General features: G+C 36.4%; 1 protein-coding gene across 1 annotated transcript in view; it reads left to right on the top strand.

Annotated features, from left to right (window-relative positions):
* Positions 1 to 19396, top strand: part of GMDS (GDP-mannose 4,6-dehydratase) — a 738355-nt gene that overhangs the window by 165782 nt on the left and 553177 nt on the right. Inside the window, exons 2-4 of the mRNA XM_077143384.1 lie at positions 8072 to 8116; positions 15189 to 15276; positions 16802 to 16911. Coding sequence (XP_076999499.1) covers positions 8072 to 8116; positions 15189 to 15276; positions 16802 to 16911 — 243 coding nt within the window. The remainder of the gene's footprint in view (positions 1 to 8071; positions 8117 to 15188; positions 15277 to 16801; positions 16912 to 19396) is intronic.

The raw sequence follows: 19396 nt of genomic DNA, 5'->3' as shown, positions 1-19396 counted from the left end.
CCACTTTTAGGCAAATTTTATCCTTTTTCTGAAGGATAAAAACTTCAGGATGGGGCAGTGCCGATGGCTCAGTGGCATAATTCTTGCCTGCCAAGCAGAGACCTAGGTTCGATTCCCGGTGCCTGCCCATGCCAAAAAAAAAACAGACTTTGGGAGAAGGGCAAGGTGGGAGAGGAGGAGAGAGAAAAGAATATAGAGGTTCTTTCTTTGGTACAGTATTTGCTGTATGCGGAAAATTTTTTTACCCTTCTGTATATATGTTTTAATTTCAACCGTCTTTCAACAATTTTAACTTCATTAAATCATAGTTCTTGGTCTGTATCTTTCATCATTGATTTACAGTGTTTCCAAAATGACAGGGACAGCATGTTTACAGAGTAGCTCTGAAATGTATCAGAGTGGATAAGTGACGTTTCTGTTATGGTATGTGCATATTTTAAGAACAGTCTTAACTGAATCATGCTAATTAGTTATATCCCTGAAAGAAATGAGGTAACAAAGAGCAAGAATATTTGTAAAAAGTTAAAATGTGCTCCTTGTACCCAACAGTGACAGTTTAGTAGCAATCTGTTAAATGAATATGCAGAAAAATGGAGAAAGACATAGATGTTAATATATGCTTATCTCTTTGTTATTCTTATGACCCTTTTTTTTTATTCCTATGACCTTTTAAAAGCCGTAGACAAAAGAACATTTGTTTTCTCTTCCTGCCTTAGCCAGGACACAAATTTTAAAAAGAAATGCACAAAGAAACATTAATAAATCAGGTAAATACTAAAATTTCATACTTCTTTTTTCAGTGCAGTTTTTTTTCCTTCCAAATTTAAAGTTTTTCATTAAGCATTGCCTTGGACACTGAACAGAGTGCAGCTCTGTTTTAGTGAGAGTACCTGCAAAAAATCATTTCCTCTATAAATCATTTGAATGATTAGAACTACCTAAGCATGTACTTTGCAAAGAAACAGCCTTTAATTGTATGGACTGTCACTTTGAGAGATAGTGAGAAAGCAAAAAAGGAAAGGAGAAAGGATTCTGTTTCCAAAATTTGTACAGTTTTGATTTTTATACACGTATGACGGGCTTACTACAAAGAGATAATTATTTAAGCATGAAGGTTAGTGGTAATTTGTCATTAACTGTCCTACAAATCTTGTGTTTGTAATCAATGTATTTGGATCCCTGAGTATTAAAAACTGTCAACTAGTATATTGTTTTTCTAAACTTGAAAGGAGTTATTCACACCAACACTGAACTGGCCAGTTAGGCAGAACTTTAAAAGGATTTTGAGAGGGATATGCTTCTTGTATTTCCTCTGTTTTTCCTGCTTTGATTTCATGCTCAAGTTTGGTGCTTTATTTCTGTAGGGCTCTGTGCCATCCACTATAGAAGAGGTCGACTGTGTTAGTATTTTATAGCTTTTTTTTATTCACAAAGCCTTGACCCTTCTATCCATGATTCATGAGTCTATTGGTGTTCCCTGGTAGCAGAACGTTTTTCTTAGCTGTACAGGTTACCTGCTTATTATTCTTATCCTGTCCATGTGTGGGTTTGCCGATGCATGTGAAATCTAGACATGATAGCATTGATGCATAATCCTATATTGGCCAGGAAATGCCTGGCTCTCACAGATACTACTCAGAGCAGTAGGGCAGGGACTAAATCTCTTATTTCCTTCCTGTCCTTCTCTATTTCGTAATACCTATGGCCATTTGGTATTTAATAGTTCAGGTCACTTTTGAGTATTAAATTCTATAGAAATTCAAATTTTATGTTAACTTATCTCTAGGGTCATCATTATAGAGTTATTGATCCTATTAGTGAAGCAAATTGCCATATAAGTAATTTAGTGCAAATGCTAGGTCTGATTCTAGCTCTATTAATTGTGAGGCTTGGACAGGTTATTTATTTAGTCTCATTTCAACTCAGTTTCTTCATTAGTAAAATGGGGATAATAGAAAAACTGCATAGGATCATGAGAATTTAAAAAGTTTATGAATGCAAAGCCCTTGGAGCTTGCCTCCCCTCTGCTAAGTGCCGTGTACGTGCTTACTATTATTGCTATTATCAGTAAAGTCTTTGTAGTAGTAAGCCACATTAGTTTTTTTTTTTTTTTTCTGAAGGATAAAATGTTCAGGATGAGGGCAAGAATGGGAGAGGAGGAGAGAGAAAAGAATACAGAAGCTCAAACTGAAGGGGCTTACATTTAAAAGAAGAAAACTGGTAGAACTATAGTATTCCTTTGCATGCTTTTATTTACATGGAGATGAACAAGCTGACTCACCCTTGGTGCATCTGCATGTGTGCCACTCCGCATACATGTAGGCTGTCAGTAAATGCCTTTGGATTTGCTTTTGAGGCTTTTCAAGCAGATCTAGAACTGAGCGTGTTGGGGTAACCGTATACGTGGGTTAACTTTCCCCTAATTATTTACTTAAAAACATCTTTCTGTGCTTTATCAATAACTTCCTCCTTTCTCCCTCCTTATTTTAAACCCTTTAATTTCACTTTCCTTATAGTGTTTGCCTAAATTGCAGTAATTTATTTTAGTATGTTGAAATTCATGTTTCTCCAAATGTGGGGTTGTGCAAGTATACCTAGAGCTCAAATTTTGGCGTTTGTAATCTCCCTCTCATTAAACTAAGAGTTTATTACAATCATTTGCAATTTGAAAGGAGTGTATATTTTAAACCAGGTTACTATGGGAGTTCTAACATCGAAAACCTGCTAACCTGTTTAAAAATATCAGTTATTGAATGGCTTTTATTGGACTTGAAAATTAGTCAGTTTCATACATATTCTACAAGAACACAGTAATTGGCAAAACACTAGCAGCCTACTAGAAAAATGGATAAAGAATATAAAGACAAGGGTCAGTAATTCCCAGGAGAAATAATATATAAGGTCACACATAAGAAATGATTCAGTCTTAACACTAATCAAAAAATGAAGAAACAAAAACATTATACCATTTTTAACCTATCAAATTGGAAAAAGCTTTTTAAAAACTAACTTTTAAGGTCACTTCTTCCTTTTATGATATTTTTTCATATGTAAATCTTTGGGTTTTTTGTTAGCTTATCATGGAAGCAAGACTTAACATTATAGTCTTTTGCAAGAGGGCACGTTTGGAAAGAACTCTGGATCATGGTAGACCAATATGTAGGATGAAGGAAAGTATTTGTCTCTTCCTGAAATTTTGATATTTTGATATTTGGATAAATTGCAGCTCATCAACCAGTAGTCAGCTACTTATGCTTACTAGTACCCTTCTAGCTCATCAACCAGTAGTTACCTACTTATTCTTACTATTACCCTTCCAGCTCATTAACCCGTAGTCACCTACTTATTCTTACTATTAACCTTCCAGCTCATCAACCCGTAGTTACCTAATTATGCTCACTGGAAGCTATTGTGTTTGGCAGCAAAGCCACAGTCACTTGGTGTATACTGAGGACTATGTGAAACCATTAAGCCCCTGATTGAGGGTTTCCTTCCCTAGCAAGTGGTCAGATGGAAGGGGTGGTTAAGTAATGTTTATCTGGGCTGTTGGGCACAATCAATTCTTTATTATTCAGAGGTTGTTCCTCATGTTTCTAGATTACTGTGCTTCCCCCTATTTTACCAGGAGGTAAATCAGAGGAGCTGAAAGTTAGTTCTTTGGTGACAGCAACTGTTACGGTGAAATAATTTTCAACTTTGAAGACTCCAGGAGATGGGAGTTATATATATTTTTAAAATATTGCTGGTGTCCTTATTTCTATCCACCATCAGTCAGTTAAAATATCACTGTTGGCTCCGTTCTCATTCTTCCTCTGGTAACATGTTAGTGTGTTTTAGCTGGTTTTCAACTGTATGCAGAAACCCCAGCGCTTCATCTTAGACATCTCTCAGTAGTTTTTTTAGTGTAAATGCTAGGCCTGAGAGTACAGAGGTCTTTTGCATGTGCACGCTGTGCCTTTCCCTATCCATGTGACTGTATGCCAAGCACTTCACTGTTTTGAGTCTCAATTTCCTAATTTGTAAAATGAGAGAGTTGGATCAATTGATCCCCATGGTCTTTTTAATTCTGTGAGTCAGAAGATTTTATCCAATGATTTATATTACCAAAATGAACCAGATTTTAATACTTTTAAAATTCATTCTACTTCTGTTTGTATGCTTCATACCATAGTAGCAAGTCACTGCAAATTTTCATTCTGATTCAAAACAGCATCCTATGTTAATCAGTTAAATGTTTATATTTCTCTTATTGGACGTACCAATTACTTTGATATTATAATTATGATTAGCTGAAAAGATGCTTATTTTAGAGTAATTAGCATACATAGAGTTAAAAAACATAAAATGCAGCATAAATGAGCTCTTTATCTTCTCACAGCAGGTGTATTCATTTCCTGATGCTTGAGGTGATCTAAACAAAGAAATTCATTTTATTAGTCCCATGATTTCTTTAGTCCAATACTACTTATCTTATCCTGTTCAAAGAAGCTGCCAAACACTGCTTAGGCAGTACTAAACAATATGATTTAGCATGCAGTACAGAGGGAGCAGGTTCTCAAATTGCACTTGAAAGTTTCCTTTTCCTTTGTCCGTCTGGGTTATAAGTGCACCTACTGTACGAAGAGGAAAAAGAAATACTGGTCTCTCTTCTTTGTGGGAAAGTGGACAGACCCAAGTATGTTTGGACTCAGGGTAGATGTGAGGGTCCATCAGGCTTTTCCAGCTTTCTGTAGTCATTTGGGAAAGGGAAAACTTTATAGATATGAAATTATAGTTGATTCTTCTACTGTAGTCAAGATATACTTTTATTCCTGAAATTGCTTTTGATTTTAATGTGTCCCTGTTGGGAACATTCCCCTGTGCCATCAGAAGTGAGGGTCCACCACCTCTGAAGAACAGGGTACCCAAGAATGGGGATGGTAGGTGTCATGCACACCCAAGTTTGGTCCTTTGGGACCCAGAAGAACCAAGATTTGGGAAATCTCAGACACTGTATCCTTCCTCTTTCCTCTGAGCTTCAGAGTGTTCTAAAATTACATGATTTCTTGAGGTTTGTGTCACTCGATTAGAACTGGAAGCACTGTGTAATCCATAAAACACCCTATAAGGGGAAATGACTAAATCAATCCGTTTTAAAAACAAATCCCTTGTGTTCTTTTATTATTTTGTTGGGTATTGACATGTTTTGGTAGATTCCAGGTGGAGGAGGTTTAAGAAGGAGATTGTTTCTTAGTTCAGAATAATGGCAGTCCAAAATAATAATACTACTACTAATAATGGCAGACCTTGATTTTAGTCCTTTTTGTTCCCTAACTAGTAATGTGATAGACAATTCATCTAACCCCTTCCCCTCCCTGTGCCCCAGTTACCTCAGATGCCAGAAGGCAGTTCACCTTCCCAGCTTGCTCTTAGTTGTGAGAATAACATAGAAATATTCCTATGCCTTGAAAACATTAAAGTTATGTTGATTACTTAAAACTGTATGGTGTTCAATATGAAAAGATCTAAATGTCCCATAGGAGGAAGTCAGAAAAGCCCTTATGTGTAAAATTAACTTTAAAAAGTATCACAATTGGGACATTATGTCTTTAATTTAAAAGTTTTCTGTAACAGGGCTAAATTTTATACCAGGTTGATTGGGTTCATAGCAAGTGAGTTAGAAATTTGGACTATTTAGTTCATTGGTTTCAGAGGCGTTAAGGGCCAGAATTTAATGTTAGCTGAAGATTTCCTCTTGTTGTGATATTTTAGTCACTGTGATTAAAGCATTCTCTAACAGTCACGGTTTTTCAAGAAGAGGTGGAAACAACAACCATGCTGTCTTGGCAAACATTAGCCTCCCTGAGATACAGTATCTCCCATGGAGTCTCCTGGGGGGCCTGGGGAGGGACCGCTGGTCAGTCAGCTGGGCTCCCTGGAACCAGAGACCTGCAGAGCTGGGCCTGCTTTGCTTCCCACTCATTGTGAAGCCTGAGCCCTATCACTTGACGGACCTGGCAAGGAAATACAGAGGAAGCCAGTGCCCTGCTGGGGCAGAGTGTTCCAGTGTGGTTGGAAAGTTTGAGAAGTGGCCTGGGTGAGAAGAACAAGACCTTATTGACAGGGTTCAGTCCTGGTCAGGCCTGCTTCACATCATCTGTCTAAATAATCACAGCCCTGCGGCAACCCCCTCCCCAACCCCGCCCAGCCCCATGGATCTCTAGCACTTTCACCTGTCTTTTTTTTTTTCTTTAAAACATACTGTACAGCAACACATTTTAACTTTTTATTCCAAGAGAAGTGAAAAGTATAATGTTGCCTCTTTAAAAAAAAAAAAGCAACAAGAAATCTACTTTCCAGGGCTTTTGTTCTTTGTGTAAAATAATAATAAAATAGCGAAAATAAATACTAGTATTACTGGACATACTTTTTCTGTTGAACTGTTTTATTATTCTTTAAGTTATCAGAGTAATGATTATTCTAACATATCCAATGGTAGTAATGGTAAGGAATCCATACCATCATGGTAAGGTCGTGGTCAAAATTGGTCACTTCATTGTCTGATTTAGTTTGTACATTGGGTGTGTAAAAACCAGGCAATTGTGTTAGTATGGTAAAAGGAAAAGAAATATACCAAGTCTTTTTCCCACCAAAAAAACTAGACTATGTCAAGAAGTCAGAAGAGAGTCTGCTGGAAGTTGTAGGACCACCAAATGTGTCCTAGTAGACTCGCCTTGTCACTCCCCCTGAATCTATGCATGACTTCTGCACTAATGGAGTAAACACACACTTGGCAGCCCTGTCGATTTCAGGACCCAAAGGGCATCTCCAGTTCCAGCTTCAGGCCAAGTCCCCATAATAATAAGTCTTGTTTCATTTTTCTTTTTTCCTGGAATATCTGGTAGGAACTTTTGAAACTTCAAGGAATATTTTAAGATATTTCAAACTGAAGGAATGGAAAGAAACCCAGACATCGCCAACTACTTTTAAGAACTTAAAATGGACGGAAGGGGACCTACCGGGGCTAAAAGCAGAAGAGCAATTACAGAATTGGTTCAAAATGTCTACCCATTTAATTTTCTGAGAGAAGCTGCTGACTTTTTAGTAAAATTTCTGAACTTTTGACTCTTACTATATACTTTAATTAGATGACTGTCACACTTTCTTCCCTCTAAAGTGGCATATGAAATACTTTAATGTAAATGTACACCCATTCCCAGAAATTTCAAAAAGAATTATTAAAAACCATTTTTAAAAGAATTCTTAAAAACCAGTTGAGAATCTCTGTGTTTAGTTAGACCCTTCATCTTGATGTAGGGCTTTTAGCTCCATGATTTAAGATTAACACAAACAATGTACTTATTATTTTATAAAAAAGAAACACCATCCAATTTTTGTAATCAAATATTGTGTGTATGTTTGCAACTCTTCCTCTCCCCACCATTTTTCCCCGCCCCCATTAAAATCTTTTAAATCTTTAGTGACTTCCCAATCAGTAACCTTGGTTAAGGGCCAAAGCCCTGTTCTTGCCCAAAAGGGCTCTCCAGGCTCATCTCCACCCCTCTCCCCTTGCCCTCCCCACTCCACCTGTGGACAGTTCTTGTGAGTCCCACACCCTTCATACCTGCCCTGCCCTCTCCCCAAGGTCCCTGTTTCATCCCTTCCTCTGCAATTGAATTTTACAAGTCCCCAGAATTAGTTTTCCTATTTATATTGCCATAACACCAAGGTCTTCTACTTTGCGCATATTTTGCAGATTTCATACAACTAGTAAGTAAGCGGCAAAGCCTAAACCCAAATTTGTCTGACTCTGAAGCTTATGTTGCCCTGTTTCCCAGGATTTCATTTTCTTCCTCTATAAAAATGATAATACAACTCTTTACTGGACTTGTGTGGAGCTCAGATGAAGTAATGTCTGTGAAAATGCTTTGTGAATAGTGAGATTTATTGTCATTATTTTTACGTTAGCTGACGTGATCCTTAGTTTAAGTTCATCTAGTGTATAAATGCTTTTCTCAAAATGCTTACTCTATGCCACCTCCTGTACTAGCCACAAGGAGTCTGACATTTTCCATCTTCCTTCTCTTCCCAGGACGGTTCATATTTGGCTGAGTTCCTGCTGGAGAAAGGCTATGAGGTGAGTAGCTCTGTGAGCTAGTTTAGACCATGGAATCTCTCATTTGCAGCAGCCTTGTGCTTCCTCTACTGCTGTCCACCAGTGTGTGTTTTCCACTGAGACTCTGATAACAAATCAAAATCAGGGAAGAATGTGCCGCTTGGCTTGTAACTGTGCCAGCTCATTGTGCTATTATCTCCTAGTAAGTACTGGTGGCTTCCCCTATTCCTTGGGGTTCCACTGCTTTGCACGCTTCCTGCTTTCTCAGATAAAGCAGCAACTGGTGTCAGCTATTGCTATAAAATTATTAGGGTTTACTTATGATGTAATGCATTACATGAAAAAACCCCACTCACAGTGAAGTCACTTAATTCGGAAATTGTACAGAGTAATAAAAACCAAGCTGATTTTTAACAAGCTTGAATAAAAATTTAAATCTAGAGGTTTTTGCTTTCTAACAGGCAGCCATATGTTTTATGGAAGCTTAAAATTTCAGGCTTGCTTTAGTCGTCATTATTGTCTTTCTCTTATTAAATATTTTCTGCTTTCCTTAAAAGAAACAAAGGTTTTACCTATCACATTTGATATAGGTAAGATGTACATCTTATCTTTTTTTAGGAACACTTTTAAGATATATTTACATGTATATAAATTCATGCTATACAGAGAAGAAAAACTTTCACAGTGACCTATATCCTCTGATCTGCTTTGTGAATGTTTATCTTAATAATTTTCGATCATTTAATTATAAGTATTCCAACTGCAGGAACATTATCTAAAAATGTTTAGTTGGGGCAAATGGAAAATCAACAGCAAAAAATGTGACATTTGAATGTCAAAAGGATTTGAAGAAAAGGAAATTAATTTTTTCACTGTGACTCATCATCTTTTCTGAGAATTAACTTTTAGACTTAAAAAATAATATTGAATATGTTTAACACCTTATATTACTCTTTTCTAATTATCTAGTTCTCATCTTGTAAAAGTATCAAAATAAGACAAATATAAGCATGAAAGTACATATGTACACATATGTTCATATATGTACATTTCTATGATATTGAGAAGATTTTTTATAGAGCTGAGAAGTGGTAGAGTAGATCACAGGTAGTACAAACTAAAAGGGTGTTTGTACTATATTCAGTTTTAATAGTTATTGGCCTAAGTTTTAAGAGTTTGATGTAGTGGAGGATAAGCTATTAAGATGGATCTTATGGTGGTACAGGCTTTTTGTGTCTAGATCAAAATAAATGTGAGAGGGATTTTACACAGAGGCTGCACAGGGGAATTTCTAGAATTATAGCAAGCTGTCCCTGGTTGCTCAAGATCATGAGTGAAAGGACAGGTTAGCAAATTACATACAGTGGAACGAGATGGGGACAAGTAAATCCAGAGGGTCAACATCAGCAGTTTTGGATGAGGAGAGATTTCTAACTCACTGGTTCTCAAACTGGTTGATTCTGTGCATCAGAATCACCCAGAGGCCAAGTTGAGACTCAGATCACTAATTCCGTGGATCTGGGATAGAACCTGAGAATCAGTCTTTCTACTAAGTTCTCAGTTGTTGCTGCTGCTGTTGTGTGGAAACTACGCTATGAGAATCACAGCTACTAAGAGTTCACATGAGATCAGTGATCGGTTTAATCAGTCGTAAGGTGAAGAAGAACAAGGTGCCTTGAGACACTGCAGCTCTGAGCTTTCCTATTATTTTTGAACCTGGTCATTGTATAGGGAATCTCACCAGGCTCAAAGACAACTAGAAACAATATACTTTTGGGTAGCAAAATGCAAGCCAGGAACAAATAAACATTGTGAAGAAGAGCTAAATATGCTATGAATAAGGTGTGTGAGTGCTTCAGTGGTGAATGCTTGCCTTCCATGCGGGAGACTCGGGTTTGATTCCTGGACTATGCAGCGCCCCCCCCCCCCCCCCCAATACTATGAATAGGCTTGATGCTGAGATGGGACTGACTTCTTCCTAGAAGAGAGAGGCTCCTTTTGATTGGCTTTGGTGAGGTCAGGTCAGCCTTTGATTGTGCAAATGGGAAGCCTGGAATACCTGGATAAGCAGTAGTCAACTATAGGAAGACAGGAGGAAGAGGACCAAGTTGAGAGGGAGGCAGCAATAGTGGGTGGCATAGGCAGAAACGTGCCTTGTATGTAAGATTAGCATACAGCACCTAGATATACTGCTTTACTTTTTCTCTAATCAAAAAAGTGAAATATAAGAGCTTGGCTAACCTCAATGCAAAAATAAACTTTCAATTACAACTTGGAAAGGAATAGTACAATTTAATTGATTGACTAGTAATGGTTAGCTGCCTTGTATGATTCCGTACATGTTTAGATCCCTAAAGCTATTGAGTCTGGTCATATCTGGCCTATCAACCACCTTAGTGTAAGGGACATGAAATAATAGTCCAGCTGCCCAGGAAGCCACACAGTGTGGTAGAGAAAAGCATGCAGACTCTGGGATAGACGCCTGTGTTCCAACCATCCTCTGGCACTTTTTAGCCATGCTGCCTTGGGCAAGTGACTTAACCTCCCCAGGACTTAGCTTCCTCTGTAAAACAGGGATAGTAAGTGGACTTATCACTTAAGGTTATACTGAAGGTTGAAGTGAGATGGTGCATTGAACACACCAGAGCTAGGTGGGATCTGTGGGGTTTATTGATACAGGAATGACATAGTGATGTGATGAGCTGGGTGGATTCAGATTTTGTAGGAGGTGCATTAGTATTGCTGAAAGGCAGGCATGTTTTGCTGCCTAAGATCCTAGATGTGTGTGCATGCCTTTTCATTGTAAGGGTCAAAGGAAAACCAACAGAAATGAAACTTTTTATGAAAGCATATTTTAGTTTTATCCTATGCTCGCACCATTGCTAGCAGATAGTCAACAACATATTTTGTACCCATTCTGCAGAGTACAGAGGGAAACCAGAGAACAAACACAAAGTTGAGCTATAATTTTTCTGAGAATATATGAAAAATCTGTATTCAATAACTTGGTAACAACTTGTTTGAGTTTGCTAGGGCTGCCATAATACAGTACACCAGAGATGAACCAGTTTTAACAAAAGGGATTTATTTTAGTTAGAAATTTATATTTCCTTGGAGGAAAGGCAGCTAGCTTTCATCTGGGTTTCATCATACGACAATGTCCTCTAGCCCTTTCTCACACAGCGATGTCCACTAGCCCTTTTCCCCAGCTTCTGTGCTCAAACAGCTTTCCCTGGAATGTTTCCTCTCTGTATCTCCAGACATCAACTGTGTTGGCTCTGAGTGCTGAGGTGTGCTGAACTGCTGAGCTTCACTGAGCTATTGTTCTCTTCTGACTCCTCCTTTTAAGCCTCCAGCAAATTAAATTAAATGCCACTCATTGTAGAAAGCACTCCCCTTAGCCTACTGCAGATGTAATCAGCCACAGATGAAATTCGTGTGCTGATGATTTAAGTTCACAGCAACAGAACAATTGGGCACCATCACCTGACCAAACTGATACCTGAACCTAACTACTACACAATTATAATAGAGCATATCAGAATTCGAAATAAAAAAATAAGTATATTGTGAGTTTTCTTTCCCTTCCCTTCCAGAAACCATAACACCTCCTTTGGTGTGGAGTGTTGAGAGAATGAAAAAAGAAATGGAATATAAGGATCATCAGATTGCTATTTCTGGCAGATGACTTGTTAGCACATGAAGTTCTTATATGTCCTTTCTCGATCTTTAACAAACCTTGAAGGCTATGAATGTCTTTTTTTTTTTTCCTGAATGGTTGGTTATTCCAGACTTCATGCTTCAACTTAAAAAGCAAAACTTTTTTTCATGGATTTCATTTTGATCTGGACTGACTGTCAGCCGGATTGAGAAAGTTCACTCCTTACCATCACCACACATTAGTCACACAATCTCAGACAATTCCTTACTCTGTAGGGGAGGAATCATACGAATAAGTCTACTGTGAAGATTGCATGATTATAAGGTTTAAAAAAAGAAATAAAAATAGAAAAAAGATTAAATTATTATATATATATACACACACACACACACGTACACACACATATACACACAGCAGTGTCTGGCACGAGGTCATCTCTATGTAATGTTAGCTGTTGATATTACCTAAGTAATCTGTACTTTTCAAAAGGTGCAGGACGTTCAAAACCTCTGGGAGGCATCCTTGCCTCCACGGGAAATGCAGATACTAAGAATTTGAAATGCAGTGATAATAATTTTCCATTGTCTTGATTGGACTAAATAAATAAATTGTCTTGATTGGACTAAATATATTACTTAATCTGATTCTAGCTTCTGAAGTCACACCTGACATTGTTTTGACCTTGAAAGAACCTGAAATTTTCCTTTTCATTATTACATTAAGTGGGCATGAAATTTGTTTGTCAAAACATGCTTTTCCTTTTTTTTTTTGGCTGCATGGTCTGGGAATCAAACCCGGGTCTCCTGCATGAAAGGTGAGCATTCTACCACTGAACCACCTGTTCCGTTTATTTTAATAGCTCAGTTTTTCAGGATTGTAACTTGCTTTTGAGCTGCTGTAATTTAATAAAGAGTTTGATTTAGTTTGTATAAAGTCATATTCAGCTCATTTATCTTTTCATTTGGTTTCCTAACTCCCCCTCTTCTCCCCCACACCCCAAATCCTGATAAAAGCAAACAAAGCACCCTATATACATCCCTTCTGTAGAGAGAAAGCCACTAATCTCAAATTATTAGCTGAATTATCCAGTTTGCACACATTTTGGCTGGCCTTAAAGTTTGTATTTCACCTGTCTCTGAAGCAGACAGACTCAGTTTTCACTATGTCTTACATTCTTATAATATATTCTTATATGATATTCACACTTGCTGTCACAGATTTAGCATTTGGCAGATCTTTCTTTCCCTAGTATACACATCCCAAAAGTTGGGAGTGTGGAGAAATTAAAACACTTTTTTTTTTGCCTGGGCAGGCAACGGGAATTGAACCTGGGTCTCAGGCATGGCAGACGAGAACTCTGTGACTGAACCACGGTCACACCTCCCACCACTTTGTTTTTATATTAACAAAAAACAGCTAGTGCTTAATTAATGCTTTTGGTTATTAATATGACAACAAAGCCTTGTTTATTTATTTGATGTAACTTTGAGAGTTGTCTGATTTTCATACTGAATCCCTAAACATCATTTAATTTTTATCAGAGCCTTTTATATTTATACGCAGTATTTATATGGCATTTCTCTATGCTTTGGGCTATTAGAATACATGACTTACCCAGAATCCGGGAATCGAGAGTCAATAGCTGAAATATCATCATCATCATCATCATCATCATTATCATTATCATCGTCAAAGTTAAATGATCAGTTTTTTGGGAGGGTAGTTGTATGGACTAGGAATCGAACCTGAGTCTCTCGCATGGAAGATGAGCAATCTACCACTGATCCACCTGTGCACCCATAAATGATCAGTTTTTAAAACAGGTATCTCTTTCTCTCCAATGAAACGCAACTCTACTTAAATCTGAGAACACTGTATTTCAGAAATGATTTTGGTGATAAACACCAGTTTGTTAAACATAAGTACCTATGTGAACTTGCTTTTTATTAAAGAAAATTTATTAAATGTGTAGAGTAATTTAGCTTTACATTAAGTAACAACTTGAAAATCAGAGACTATGAAGTAGAATATAAGTCCTAAGATTAGTATTTTCTCCCTAAGATTAGTTTTTCTCCCTAAATTAAGAGATAAATATAGCCACATCTTGATTTAATGTTTCCTAGATTTTAATATTTGGCTCCTAAAATGTCAGCAAAGTTTGTGATATTCCCTTCTTGAAAGATTTTCACATTTACTTCATTTTCTTGAATTTAGTTCTTTTGGAAAATAGTGTCAATGAGTGCTTTTCTCTTTGGCTAAAGCAACTAACCATCAGAGTTATAAATTGTAGCGTAATTGTGGGTATGTTGTATCCTTTGCGTGAGTCAGTTTCTTTTGTATACCATATAAAATGATGATGACATTTTTACTTAAAAGAAAGTCTTAGGCACTAATAATTCCCTCCCCCTTGCATTTGTTATATTTGAATCGTGCCAAGGATTAATTTTGGTTCAAAATAGATGGAAAATGAGTGAGTCAAAATATGGAAGCATATTTGGCTACAAATGAACCTACCCATTTAGAAGGAACATTTCTAAAATAAGTCAAGAATTAAAACCACTACCAGTAGAACTGGCGCTTCGGCCACTGGTGACATGAGTTGGTATTAACATTGGCAACATCTGGGAGCAATCTTGACACAGAAGGAAGTGGGATCAGGTCTTGAACAATATCTCTTATGTATCAGGCACAAATAGTCTTTTCTTCAGTATCAGGCAGGTATGTATTTGTGTTCCAACTCCTTTTTTTTCTTTCACACTTAATCATAGTTCAATCAAAGATAAAAGTTTTTTTTTTAATCTCCTCATATGAGTTTTCTTACTCAATAGTACATGAATCTTCACCGTAACCTATGTTATTTGGCTTTCTGACTTTTCCATATAGCTGCATATTAACAACTGCTTTCTGATTATATCTGTGGACCCAAAGATACATGTATTAAATGCAGGAGGCAACAACTCTGAGAACACAAAAGATGTGGTGGCATCAGGGCCCCCTTATGCTGGGCTAAACAGGCACAAGGTGATTTATTCAGATAGGACCTCGCGTGTCTGTCTTCAGTTTCAAACTGAAGAGGTATGTTTTGTCAGCTGTAATACTGTGAGTGGGTGTGATTGGAAAAGAAGACATTTGAATATCTATACCCGAGCATTGATTCTGAAATAAAAGAATTATCTAATTACTTTTGTTATTGGAAATAAAAGCAATAAGGAGAAAGATGGAGGTAGGGTGTATGTGATTGATGGGCAGTCTTGAGGAGACTGGAAATTAAGTAGTAGAGCTATGTCTAATTAAAAAAAATAATTTTCCCTTAATAAACAAAGGATTTTTTTTCATAAAGCTACACATTAGCTAAGGAACTCCTGAATTGCTTATTAGTTCTCACTATACAATTACAATTTACTTTTATCTTTTCACACTGTAAAAACCCAGGTCCATGGAATTGTACGACGATCCAGTTCATTCAATACAGGTCGAATTGAACATCTGTATAAGAATCCCCAGGGTCATATTGAAGGAAGTAAGTAATTTTCTTTTTCTAGAATCTCTACTGTAACTTCCTATATTATCATAAGGTATTTTCTAATGTGATTCTTTTCAAAGCCCATCAATCACATTTATTTACCCATGAGTTATCTGCGTTGAATGTTGTCTGTCTGCTTTCAGAACCCTTCATTGCTGGATATTTTAGGCTGTGGTGTCCTCTTGGTTAGAACTGTTACAAGCAGAGAGCAAGAACAGTAATGTCTTTGATCAGCCTTCTCTAGGTGTCCCTATTTCCTCAAGTAAAATCAGTTTCATATTGATAAGACACTTGTTGTTTTTTTTTCCAGCTGGTCTAATTTAGTCAAGGAAAACAGTTTTTGTATGCTTAATTTTTAAAAATAAGTTGTAGATTCAGGTGAAAAAAAGATGGCAATTGCATTTTAATTGCTTTACAGATTATTGTCAATATTTGCAGTTGTTTATTTTTGCTAATAAAATGGCCTGTATGTACCTGTGCAGTTTACATAGCAAAGCTTCAGTGTCTTCTCATTTGACGCTACAGCACCTTCCCAGGTTGTGAAGGAGACCATTTTACAAAAGAGGAAATGGGGGCAGAGAGAAGTTGTGACTTTATCAAGGTCATATACCTAGGAAAAGGCAGAGCTGGAACTAACACACAGGGTTTTTAACTCCAAGTTCAGTCTGAGTTATTCTTTCAGTTTTTCCAGTTTAGGAAGGATGATACAGTTGAAGAACCTTTGAATATCTGAAGGTTTGGGTTACTTGTACAAGTGGTAATATCATCAGGAAGTCGATCCAGTCCAAAGAAAAGGCTTTACACCTTAATATTTAAATTAATAAATGCATCCTCCTTGAAATTTAGTTTTTTTGCAACGCGCAGAATACTGCTGCTACTGGATCTAGAAATAGATCAGCATTTTGTAAAATGATGAAAAGATTGTTAGCAAGTCATCCATCTCTATGTTAAATTCTTACATTAATGAAGTTAGGGTATCTGCTTAGATTTAGGATTTGGAATAGATTAATTGTCCTTTAGTCAATTATGTCACTATATCAGGCATTTCATGGAAGTTTGGATATTGATGTTTAGAAAGAACTTAAAAATTGCTAGGTGAAAGCATCTGAACAAATGCAGAGCTGTATTATAGATTTCTTTAGAGTGTGTGCACATTATTATAAGATTTTCTTTGTCTGAATTCTTAAGTTCACTCTCATGTGACACATTTTACAATCACCTGGGAGCTTATGACTGTTGTATAACATCTGTCATAATGATATTGAGATATTTTAAAAAGTTAATCTGAGTTGAACACTACAAATCCTATATAGATACAGGCAGCATATATAAATATCTTTCTACTGTTTAGATTCTTTAAAGATGATAGTTACACTCTCCTACTCCAGGGCTATCAGATATAACATTTCCATTTTGACCCTGATTTTCAAACTTTCAAAAGATTCATTTCAATGTTGATATTTTAACAAATGAGGCTTATGTTGTTTTTGGCTGTCTAATGGTATGTTTTTGAATCCTGAAGACATGAAATTGCACTATGGTGATCTCACTGATAGTACCTGTCTTGTGAAGATAATTAATGAAGTAAAACCTACAGAGATCTACAACTTAGGAGCCCAGAGCCACGTAAAAGTAAGCAATTTTCATTATCTCCATTTGTCTGGCTGTGGCTTTGAGGTATTCTGTATTTTAGTTTTTTCTGCTGCTTCTTGACATTACTATGCGCTGATTTTATTCTTCAAGTTTAATTGTCACTTTTAATTTGGATATTATTACATCCTGATAGAAATGCTAACAACATTTAAAATGTGTATTCTCTGTTATGGAACAATCTACTAAATTCTTACTACTAACATTAAAATAGCAGTATTCATTTAATTTAGCTTGATCCTGAGCCCTACTTCAATGTGCTTTCTGCCATGGCACATCGCATTGTGAATGAAGTGTTCTGTTAAAATGTTTGAAGATGGTACTCAATAGAATATGAATTTTTAGTAGTGATTGATATTACTGACTGAGATATTACTGACCGAGAGAATAATATATTCTGATTCCCAATAATATGTTAAGATTAGCTGAATTTGTTTTTTTTTTTTGCGTAGTAGAAGTCATTGTAAGAAGAACTCTATAGCCTCTTTTCTCCTCACTGTGATGTAGCTCATGTTGACTTGCTTTCCTTTTATTCAGAAACTCTGGTTGCTTATCTAAATTTATATAGATTGTGATTCTAGAACAAATTGCAGTAATCTGAGAAGCCCATCTCCAGGGTTTTAAGAATCGGTTTAATTCAGCTTTTCCTTGCTGTGTCCTACTGCTCACTTGAATAAGTGAGACCTAAAGCAAGAGATGATATGAGTTCTATCTAGATCTTTATTCAACCCAGATAATTAGTGGAGTTTAGGAATAAAAGTAAATAACACTTATTAAACAGTGAAAAAAGCCCAAGAAAATCTATGAGCATTTTTTGTTGCCTAATGAACTAATTCAGCAATCATATTTCAAAGAAAGCATTTAAGCCGATTTGCTGTTTCTCCATATCCCAGCTTTAGGCAAAGTAGAAGCTATGTCTGTTATAAATATCTCTGCTCATTTAAGGAAGAAGTGATAAAGTAGATCAAATGAAATCAGATGTCATACCAAAAATATAGGGGCAAGCCCAGTCTTATAATTAATATTAAATATAAAAATTGAATTGTAATTCCTTATAATACATTTTCCTCTAAAATATTAACCTTGAAAGATGACCACATATATCAGTCAACACTTCTTATCTGCCTGTGCCATCTATAAAAATTTTTTTCCTCATTTTTAATCTATGATGATTCTGTACTATATCCAGATTTAAAATGTAGGCTGTGAAATGTCTTTAGGTTAGAGTAGAGCTGTTTTTTTCTAATAGGTTTTAAACCTGTTAGAAATTGTATTTCTAACAGTTTGTTATTTTCTCAATTTGTAATTGTATTTTCTCAATTTGAAAGGGTGCCTAATGCATTCTGTGTCTTGAGATTATTACTACTTTTTTTTCCTATAGAGAAGGAGCAACTCTCTTTATCACTCTAGGAATGAAGACTTTATTTTCCATAGTTGAAACAATCAGTCCATCTTAAAGTTTTAATTCATCTGGGTGCTTTTTTTATCTTCCTGAACAGCCATGAGAGTGTCTTCCAGACAAAACAGAATGCTTTGGAATGAATGCTCTGTTATTCAGTTTCTTTTAGATTAAGAAGTTTCCTTTGTGATGTAGATAGTTTATCACCTCTAGAAACTATGAATTGGCAAGGTGGGAAGATGCAGGAAATTTTATAAAGGTTTATTTATAGAACAATTCCCTCTGTCATTTTAATATTGAAAGAGCCAGTCTTTTCCCTTTCTCCAAAATGTGTTTGTAGTTCAAAAATTCTATCTAATTTCTTTGCTTTCAGTCAACGTAGTAATATTTGCTTATCATTCTGGAGTGGTTGTAAGTATAGAAAACATAAGAGATTGAGTTCAGCTCTTTCTAAGTTGCTATGTATGTAAAGTCTTTTTTAAATTATGTTTTGCTTGCTTTTTCTAAAGATGGGATTATGGGAAGGTTAGGTTTGTAGGTCATTTTATCCTTTAACAAATATTTGTCTAGTGCAAGGTATCATGCATGGTACAGTGTGGAGACACAGGTATGTAAAACCCACTTGTGCTGTGGAGGATAAACTATAGTGGCAGTAATGATGTGATGAGTGCTCAAATAAGGCACAAATACTTTTGAGTCTTTAGAGGAGAGCAAGAGAGAACTGTAGTCGGAAGAGGTTCTGGATGGAGTCAAGGGGGAAGTGACTCTGGATCTGAGTTTTGAAGAATAGGGAGGAAATTTACAGACACAGTTGGGGTAAACTGTTAATTGAGTTGGTGGTAGTAACAAAAGGGCAGGAGTTAGAAGTGAGAAAACTATGGGCATGTTTGCAAGGAGTGAGTGTTCTGGATAAGCAAGCTGAGAAGGCTGGTAGGAAGTTGGGCTGTATTTGAGTGACCGTTATAAGAATTTGAACAGGGGAAAAGTACATTCAGAGAAGAATTTTACTGGCAGGATAGAGAGAAGAGGTAGGAAGCTGTTGAATAGAGATGACAGCATGAGAAATGG

This window comes from Tamandua tetradactyla, chromosome 25 (genome assembly GCF_023851605.1).
Source record: "Tamandua tetradactyla isolate mTamTet1 chromosome 25, mTamTet1.pri, whole genome shotgun sequence".
NCBI classification, from domain to species: Eukaryota; Metazoa; Chordata; class Mammalia; order Pilosa; family Myrmecophagidae; genus Tamandua; species Tamandua tetradactyla.
Note: the sequence above shows the minus strand (reverse complement) of the source record. Positions and strands in the feature narration are given on the sequence as shown.